The sequence below is a fragment of the Aulonocara stuartgranti genome (genome assembly GCF_965226115.1).
Source record: "Aulonocara stuartgranti genome assembly, chromosome: 7".
Lineage (NCBI taxonomy): Eukaryota > Metazoa > Chordata > Actinopteri > Cichliformes > Cichlidae > Aulonocara > Aulonocara stuartgranti.
In genome coordinates this window covers 7,427,234-7,437,500 of record NC_138945.1, presented here as the reverse complement: position 1 = coordinate 7,437,500, position 10,267 = coordinate 7,427,234, and the positions used below count along the sequence as shown (strand labels likewise).

The 10,267-nt window shown below is 41.0% G+C and overlaps 1 protein-coding gene across 1 annotated transcript in view; it reads left to right on the top strand.

Annotated features, from left to right (window-relative positions):
- The first annotated feature begins 252 nt into the window (after positions 1-252).
- myo18b (myosin XVIIIB) overlaps positions 253-10,267 on the top strand; it is a 70,971-nt gene continuing 60,956 nt past the window's right edge. The window contains exons 1-6 of the mRNA XM_082538136.1: positions 253-565; positions 2,821-3,069; positions 5,698-5,841; positions 6,939-7,364; positions 9,835-9,898; positions 10,148-10,260. Coding sequence (XP_082394262.1) covers positions 3,031-3,069; positions 5,698-5,841; positions 6,939-7,364; positions 9,835-9,898; positions 10,148-10,260 — 786 coding nt within the window. The 5' untranslated portion in view covers positions 253-565; positions 2,821-3,030. The remainder of the gene's footprint in view (positions 566-2,820; positions 3,070-5,697; positions 5,842-6,938; positions 7,365-9,834; positions 9,899-10,147; positions 10,261-10,267) is intronic.

Genomic DNA, 10,267 nt, shown 5'->3' with positions numbered 1-10,267 from the left:
TTCAGCTGTAGTTGTCAATCAACTCAAGCAGCTGATGCACTGCAGCTCTGAACATGTGCATTTGCGGCCTGCACTCATTATACCCCTCCCCCTGGTGTTCACGCAGCTTTAAAAATAAAAAAAAAACACGTTTTCATGCTGTTACTATGTTTACAGAGGATGATAATGTTTCCCAGTGCTGTAGATCCAGATTTCTGTACTTGTGGCGTCTGGTGAAGGACAGGTGAATGGCTAAAAAGAAAAAGGAAAAGCGGATCATGTTACAAGCAGTGGCTTCACCTGACAACAAGCTTCTTTGTGTCTCATGCAGGTCTCCAAACAGGGTCGTTTAGAGACCCTTCCTCCACCCTGTGACTCCAGATATTTATAGAGGAGTCGTCTGTCAGTGAAGCCATGCTGCTGGTCTGTGTGTCGCTCTATTTCTGACTATTGCTGCATACCCCCTCAGTCAGTCTTGCCCAGTCTGTGCGACTGTGAGTGTGTGACAGGGGGAGTCTCATTTTGGCTCGCTGGATTTGCCATTAAAAATCTGGAGCCTTTAGCTGCTTCTCTACAGTTTTGGAAGGTATGGCTGCGTTTTGTTCTATCCTATTCGCTGTCCACTTATAAAGTTCCTGTCATGGGTTTTATTCATAGATTGGAGCTGGGTTAGAGAGAGCGGGGCTTCAGGGGCCTACATTCTGTAATACAGCCGGGCTGAGATTTGACATTGTTACATTTAGATAACACTGGTTCAGACGCCGCTGTCTACTTCACCAGAGGACTGGTTTTTACTGTTGGCTCGATTTTTATTGTCAAGCATGTTTCTGTCTCTGGTGTCTTGTTAGGAGAAGTTTTCTGTTGAGGTCATAAACTCGTCTTGTCAAGCAAGGGTCCTACAGTTGAAAAGAAGGTTTAGCATGCCACCCGAGAACCTGTTGGATGCATTTCTATGTCAAAACAGACTTTTAGGACAGTTTTAAAATCATTTAGAAAGTTGGTTGGTAGTTTTTATGTGATTGGCACAATGCCTGGTCCTTCTAAAACTAGCTGTTGAGTTGTTTACAGGGACTGACTAAACCTGCCCCTAGTATGCTGCTTACAGGCAGAGAGCAGGATCTCATACTGTATGATCCACACCACAAGGCTACTGGAGCGAGGTACATGGCACATAATGACAGACATGTTTCTGATTTTCTATCTTGCCTCTGAGGCTGGATCTTCCTTAGAGGGGAAGTTCGGAGAAAAAAAACAAACATGAGACCTCTGACACTTGTTTGATTTTGCTTTCAGATGAAACCATGTTTGACAGGATGATTTTCATCCACTACTCTTTGGAATTAGACCACATTTTGGGTTATGTTTGGGTTAGCTTGTGTTGGTAGTCTGGATTGGTGATTAGTTGTGATCTAGCTTCGCTCTTCTCAACCTCCTCCCTTTGAAACCTTTTTAAGAAGTCAACAGGTTGAAAATCAGTTGGACTGATGATTTTTAGTTTTGTACAGAGTGCTGGCACCTCAGACAAACACGCATCTGGGTCCTTGAACAATCTGATGACCACACTGACACAAAGTTCTAATCATCAGCAGTGAGAAGTGCACAATCAATGCAGTCCTGTAAGAAACTAAATACACCTTTACCGCTGTAGGAATGAAGAGTGTAGCTAGCGTCCAGGTCCTGCTAATCCAGGGGTGGGCAACTCCAGGCCTTGAGGGCCGATATCCTACAGGTTTTAGATCTCACCCTGGGTCAACACACCTGAATCAAAGGATTAGTTCATTACCAGGCCTCTGGAGAACTTCAAGACACGTTGAGGAGATCGTTTAGCCATTTATATCAGCTGTGTTGGATCAAGGACACATCTAAAACCTGCAGGACACCGGCCCTCGAGGCCTGGAGTTGCCCACCCCTGTGCTAATCAAATACACTTGATTATCTGATCAGCAGTAAGTGTGAGCACTTTTGTAAAAACTGAGGTTTTGACAGTTTGTTTCTGTGGCGCACTCGAATGTATGTTGTATACCAAAGTCTTCCCAGGAGTGGGCGCCCCAGCAAATTTACCCCAAGCTTAGGCCATCCATGCTCTGAGAAACTGCAAAAAACTCAAGAACTCCACCGCAGACTCTACAAGTTCATAGCAAACATCTCAGACCAACTGCCAGCATGGTGGTGGAGCGATGAAGATTTGGGCACCTTACAGTCACTGAGCAGAACATGAACTGCTCTGTATACCAAAGTGTTCTACAGTCAAATGTGAAGCCGTCTGTCTGACAGTTAAAGCCTGAATGAAACTGGGTCATCAACAGAACAATAATCCCGAGCACAGCTGCTGAAAAAGGAAAGAATCAGTGCTGTGGCCCAGTCAAAGTCCAGACTTCAACCCGATGGAAATGGGGTCATGACAAAACAGAACCGCAAAAAGACATCAGGAGTGTTTGAGGCCAAGGGCAATGGGAAGGCACAACTTTTTTCACAGTGTAGCTACTGATTAGTAAAACTTTTCACACAGATTTACGCTTTAACAATATGTGTGTTTATGACCCTATTAATCACAGCAGACCCTTGCCTTCAATGCAGTGTTGTAAAAAAAGGTGGATAATGACAAGATTGATTAACGCCAACACATCATACAGAGTCGGTGTGAGCTGACTGACAACAGAACCTCTGAGCAGGAGCACGACGAGACAGTTTCTTAAAAAATAATGACGTCTCAATAGACACAAAGTGGCAGTGAAGTATGTCAATAATGGAAAAGTGGATCATGATGGTGTGTGTGTGTGTGATAACTGTCTTTTACTGAAGATTATCTAATTTACCTCAGTTTTCTTTCTTTCTTGTCAGATTGTTCTTCTCCCTCTGTGCACACGCACATTGCCACCATCACATCTTGCTGACAGACGCGTGACCCTCCACCTCCACCTCACTCCCCTTAACCCTCTCCCTACTGTGAAACCATGGCACTGTCCTCACGCTTAAAACTCTGGGAGAAGAAGGGAGGTGCAGAAATGCTGTGTGCTGCATTAACTCTAATAGCTGGTTGTGACTGCACGCATGTGTGTGTGTGGGTGTGTGTGGTGCACTGATCACATAGTGAGTGCTCCTCTGTTCTAACCCTGAGTCATCGTAGCATGCCACTGCTGTGGTTGGTGTATTAATCATCTTGCATGTTCAGTGTTTGAGCTTTTTACAGCCCCATGCTGTCACTTGACATTTGCGATCTGAATCTGCTGATACTGATATTTCTGTTGAGATACAAAATATTGAAGTTTTCCACAAATGGGAGCAGAACACCCAGCCTTATATGGCAGTTTCATCACTCAGTTCATTCTGCTTATCACACGCTACCGAAAAGATGGTCATGCTTAAGTTTAGGTTTTTTGGGGTTGTTTTTTTTTTATCCATTTTGAAGCCTCGAGATTAGCCTCCATTTTTCAGCCTTTTTCAGGTTGATTGTAAAGATATTTTTATGCTCAGTGACTCCAGCTTACAAAACCATTAGTGGAAATCCTTACAGAAAAAAACGAAATTGTATGTCCCAGCTGACCGACAAGCTACAAAGTCTTTCCCCACAGTTCATACAAAAGGAAAGTAGGAGACAGTGATAACTGGAAACTGTTTTTCAGACTGGATTTTAAATGTGTTACACTATCCTGGCAAAAACACAGAAGCAGAGTATTCTTCTGCTGGGTAAAGAAAATACATGCTGTCCTTTTGATGTGGCCCCTCGTACACCTGGTCATACACATGATACCATCTCATAGGATGTCAAATCTCTGAAGAGATTCATACATGCTAGTGGATTTTCAGACTGTCACTGGGAAAATACTTTTAATGTAGCTACATTGTGGAGCACAGCAACACAAATGGAAAGCATCAGATTTCAAACTGATTACAGTATTGGTTAACTGACACTGCATTGCATACACAAGGGTTTTAACCAAAGCAAATATTCTTACACAGTAACATGTTTCATGTGACTGATATGTTATTACAGTATACATAATTAGATTAAGAATCGCTGTCATTTTAAGCACAGTCCCTTAATTACTGTGCAAGTTTGCAAATGATATTGAATACTGGGCAACATCAAAATAAATTTTTTCTCAGATTCTGTCCCTCCTAATGTTCTTGCTCCATGCAGGAAAAACTTTTAAAAGCTGCATTTGAAATCAACTTGAGGCCTTTTACCTGCTTAATTTCTTAAAGGTTTAATAAAGAAATGACCATTTACTTGTCCATGCTTCTGTGTCAAATAAACCCCCAAAACAGGAACAAGTGTACAAAATCACTCTAATGCCTGAGCAGCTGATGCTCGGCTTTTCTGTTGAAGCTCATAAACTGTACCTCTATTATTGTAGCTGAATGTAGCTGTATTATTTCAGACAGAGAAACAGTTGTGACATCTTCTGAACTTACTGTAACTGTCTGGGGGGTTTTACTCTTGGATTAGCTTGACATGAAGCTAATATTGAGTTTTATTTAGTTTAGAAGTAGAACTAGAGGGTTTCTTATCTTTAAAGAGAAGATTTAGGTTTAAACCATCCATGGAACCTCTGCTCAAATCTATTCTAATGCAGTCACAAGTTCATGCCAACTGCAGGGTTTTACAAAGCTGGCACATTTTCACTGGTTAGTCGTCCAATTTTGAATCTCATAAAAAGCTTTGTCAAGCACACTAATGTGTATCCCAGTCTAAATTTTGCAATTAATATGTTTTTGACAGATTTGTGGAGTTTAACAATTCAGCATAGTGGCACCACGTTTACCAAAATGCCTTTGGTGTGAGACCAGACATACAGCTTCCCTCTTTTGCAGAGCACCTGTCTATAAATTACAGAATGATTGCTTCACCTACATGAAAATAGCACGAGGGAAAAAACAGCGTACTCGAAGGCCCTGCCTCTCTGTGCCTCGGGTTCACTCCTCATCTCTACACCAATTCCAAATCCTCACATCTCAGGCATCAATCTAACTCTGTAAACAAATCCCAATCACAAGTCCAGTAGGCCATAACTTTTTTAGAATTCCAGTCTTTTCACTACTTTCAAGCACCTGTCCTCTGATGTGTACCTTCCTATTGTGTGTTTTCCTCCAGTTTTGTTTTTATTCCTCTTTTTGTATATACTCCTCTTGTCTGTTATTTATTCCTGCTGTCTTACTATTTCTATTTTTATTCCATACAGTTGGTGCGGAGCACCCACAATTTTGTCGTACATGTACAATGACAATAAAGGCCTATTCTATTCTATCCTACTCAAATTAACAGCCGTTTAGATTGTCACACATTCTCTTATTTGAAAAACCCTCCAACGCCTCTGGTACCTCATAGCTGTTTATGACCCTGCATGGTGCTAAAAGTGCTGAAGGAAGCTAATTACAAAAAGGCCTTTAAAGGACTCACATTCATTTATGTCCACTGTGCCACACACTGCCTCCCCTTTTTGGACTTATTCTAAACCCTGTGGAGCAGTTTTGATGAACTCATGTTTGAGTGTTGGTCAAAATAAAGTGTTTGATAAGAACTGTAAGAAATCTCTTTCGCTTTCCAACACATTTGTCATACATTGTCAACGTATGCATCTGACTTGTTTAACTCTCCGCTGAGCATGCAGTGCATGCCTGATGTGCATGCCCAATGGACTGCACACTGCATCCAAACCATACAATGACTTTCTATTTTGTTTGTTCTGCCTGAATCATCAATGGACCAAACTACAGATAAAGGAGGAAAACAAGCCAATTGTCACAACGGTACCACATCCGCCTCTGTCAGTTCTGCCAGGTGGTTTCCTCAAGCAGCTCGTCAGAGATTCAGAGAAAGAGACCAAACATAAAGAGCCAGAGGTCAAAGAAGAAAGGCCAGTAAGTCATTCATTTCCATCTCTCAATATCTTATTGAATCTTAAAGATCTTAGTGTTGCCAATACCAGAGTGGGTCTGCAACTAAAAACGTGACTAGTCATTTAATTAGGCCACAGGTGTGCCTAATAAAGTGGCACCCTCTCACTCAGATGCCTCTGGAATGGCCTTCTCTAGGCTGGAGAAAACAATGTCAGTAATGTAATGACAGCCAGAGAAGGGCCAGATGGGCTTCTTTGGATAAAACTGATTTTCTCTATCTATTGCTAGCTTTGGCATTGAGAGATTTAATGGAAGAGATAACAGAATGTATGGATAATAAGAGGTACACACTTGGAGTTTTCTTAGATCTAAAGAAGGCATTTGATACTGTTAATCATGAAATTCTATTAAAAATTTCATGATTAAAAAAACTGGAAAGGTACAGGTTTAGGGGAGTGGTTTGGACTAGTTAAAAAGCTATGTAGGGAATAGGCAACAATATGTACAAATAAATGAATATAAATCTAATTTGATGGATATAGCTTGTGGAGTACATCAAGGTTCAGTATTGGCTCCAAAAATTTTTATTATGTACATAAATGATATTTGCAGAGTATCGCAGATTCTAAAGTTTGTAATATTTGCAGATGACACAAATATATTTTGTTCAGGAGTGAAGTTGCCACAGGTTTTGGAGATGATCACACAGGAATTAACGATATTAAAGTGGTTTGATATAAATAAGTTATCATTGAATCTAGATAAAACCAAATTTATGTTATTTGGAAACCAAAAGAAAAGTATCAAAAAAAAAATTCTTGGTGTGATCATTGACCAAAAAGTCTGTTGGAAACCACACATTATACTTTTAAAATACAAAGTGCTAGAACAACTTTAAAAAGTATGTCTATCTCAATAGCGGGAGTGAAATTATGGAACAGTCTAACAGAAGAAATAAAAGAAAGTAACAACATAAACAGAAGACACAACAAAAGCACCAGCAGACTGTGACACATCACCCACTATTTCCAGTAGCACTACTACACACAAGTACAACGCATGCATAACCTTCAGTTAACAGTCAAAGGAGGCCTGTTACTTTTTTCTTCCCACTACAGCCAAACAAACTGAGTGACAACCTGGTGCAACAGTTTCTACTCCCAGATCAGACTCCTCCAATCCTCGAGGCAGAAATGTCCCTGCGGACAGAGCAATTCAGCGACAACAGCGACAACAGCCAACCTCAAGGACGCAACTCAGCACAGCCAGATGGCAGGTCCTCATCTCAGTGCCACATAGTGACTCCTGACTCCAGGGGTAAACCTGAAACCAGACCAGACGTAACACCAGAGCCCCCAAAGCAGAAGCTGCAACAGTGGGACAGAAGGACTGAAAAGAAGAGCAAAAATATGGAGGAGCATACAAAGAAGGAGAGGATAGAGGAATTTGGGCAAGGGAAGGAGAAAGAGAAGGGGATGGAGGAGAGGCAGGAGCCAGAGGGAATGCAAACAGAGACAACTGTGACAGAGAATGCCAGGAAGGAGGTATGTATGCTTTTGTCATCCGGTCTTACAGATAGTCTGAGGCCTGCAGAATACTTGGAAACTCTTCTACATTAAAATAATATTTTTAATGGATTTTTTCCCCTTTTTGTGACACCGTTTCCTTTTAAAACTAACATTTAAATTCCAATAAAAACGTATCTACTTTATGCCCTGCATTCAGATCCCTCATCTGCCTTAGTTGAGACATTCACGAGACATAGACAGTGAAAAAAGTGGATGTAGCTTTGTGGTTGGAAAAGTAAAGCCAGCGGGGAAGTGCCTTAAACTTGCATTCTGTCTGGAGGCCATTAGATGGCGACACCTATGGCGATTAGTTCATTGTTCTACTCGTTGTGGATCATACTGAATAAAAATAAACCTAATTTGTAGGGTTTTAGTTTATATGTTTTTGATGATACTGTATTTGACACAGGAGGATTAGCTGTGATGTTTTCAGTTTGCTCAATGGCTAATGACTTGTCAGTTGCAAGCATCTTTTTCTCAGCAGTGTGCACACAGCGAGTGACTTTTCTTTGCCACATCTCTACAAAAGCGCTAGTCTCCTCAAATTTATCTGAATTGTTGTGGTGTTTTTAAAGAGAAACCTGAGTTAATGCTGCATTATTTTTCCTTAGTAATCCTGCAGTGCTCCCCTATTGACATACAGCACATTGTTTGCAGATCACCCTGCTATCGCAATAATCACAATAATATCTAGTAGCATATGAAATGAAAAGATCAGATTTTCTTATATTTACCTGCTGTGATCCAGTGCAGCTGCTTTCCTTCAAACTGTTTATTTCTATGAACAAAATAATATGCCCTCCATAATAATAATTATTATATAATATATTGTTCATGCAAAGCAAAGACTCAACAAGAAGTAGTTTTTATTCCAGCAGTGTGATGATCAGATTTCAGATGTGAGTGTAACAAACTGTTGTTAAAAACTCAAACTACATCAGTTATGGCATAAAATGGAAAATGCAGTTACAATTAACATTTTGGTCATTATTTCGATGGTTTTTGTGAATTGTGGGATGATCCATCACAATGAATTATGAGGCGGTGATTTTTAATCTCCTTTCATAACGAATGGTCCTCCTTAGCTAAAGGAAGCAATAAAGGAAGCATTGAAGCTCCTTTCCTTAGTATTCAGAGAATTTGATTAGATCTTCTTATGGCTGCCACATGGATATTTCTGGGTCACGTCTCTCAGCTAAGAACCATTAAAAGCAAAATGGATCATTGGAGCTCACCACTGGATTCTTGCAACCATGATGGCAACAGCATAAACATTCATCTTAAATCTTCAGAACAGTATTTGAAACCAACAGGTGACGTCGTGGTAGCTACGTCCACCTTTCGTACTGTCTGGTGTGACAGTACCCATTTATGTAGATATTAAATATTACCATTCCATTCAATAGAGAAACAACAAAGTAATCCAAAACTAAAGGTTCTTTTAGGGGTTTTTTGTATTTGCATACTTCAGTAGTTTGACCTATGTGCATAGTGGGACTCAAAATGTTTACGGAGACAAACAAAAGTTACATTTAAGTCATTTTAAGATCTTTAAATCTCAGACAATACAATTCACTACCTAATCCACTGTCGTTCTGTCCAACATATGATGAAAAGCCTAAACAAAAGGAAAGAAACTAGTGTGACAGTTATATAAGTAATTATAAAAAATGTACATATGGTTGATCCGTCGTGATGAAGAGAGCTGAATGGAAAAGCAAAGCTCTCAATTTACCAGGTGATCTACTTTAACTATGGTTACAAACTATGGTAGTGACGGAAAGAACGAGATCGCGGATACAAATGGATGAAATAAACTTCCTCAGAAAGGTTGCTGGCTTCTCCCAGGAGATATGGTGAGGAATTCGGCCATCTGAGAGGGGCTCAGAGTAGAGCCGCTGCTCCTCCACATTGAAAGGAGCAGGTTGAGGTGGTTCGGGCTTCTGACAGGGATGCCTCCTGGGCACCTCCTGTGTGAGGACCCGGGGCAGACTCAGGACACGCTGGAGAGATTATATCTCTTGGCTGGCCTGGGAACCCCTTGGTGTTCCCCTGGACATGCTGGATGAGGTGGCCAGGGAGAGGGAGATCTGGGTTTCTCTGCTTAGTCTGCTGCCCCTGGGACCCGGCCCCAGATAAGTGGAAGAAGACGGATGGATAATTTTCCTTATTTACACTTATATGTTTTATTGTTGTCCTCATTTATTCTATAGTCTTCTGTTTCTATGTCTGAAAGCTGAGCTTTGAGCTCACAGGGATTATTTGAAAATGTAGCAGAAAATAAAGAAAAACACAACACTTTAAATGTGACTTCACTAGAAGTAAACTCTGAAAACAATGGTATTCAATGCTGTGGCACACTAAATGATCATGCATTATAGAAACTGTGCAGCCAAAAAGTAGTTACTGTTCTTCTCTTTGTTCCTCTCATGCTGCTTTCTCTCAGGTTAGGGATGTGTGGTATGAAGCTGGAACTGTGTGGTACGTCGACAAGGATGATTTCATCCGTGGTATGCATTGAAAACAACACACACGCACACACTACAGTATGCATGCTAGCTATAAGTACATTTTGAAGAACATTTAACCCCTAACAGAAACCACAGTTACACATGGATGGATCTATAACTGCTGACTCATTCACACAAAAAACAAGTCTTGATTGTAGCCTTGAAGATCCTTGATATTTCCACACCTCAGTTCACAGGGTGTCTGTATGTGTGCTTTCAAAGACATAACTTCATTTCTCCTCTTTTCAGCTACTCAGCTGAAGCCAGATGAAGGCACACCAGAGCTGTCCGAGGGCCGGGTGAGGGTCCGGCTTGAGACGGACGGCTCAGTGCATGATGTCTCCGAGTATGAAGTTGAGAAGGTAGATC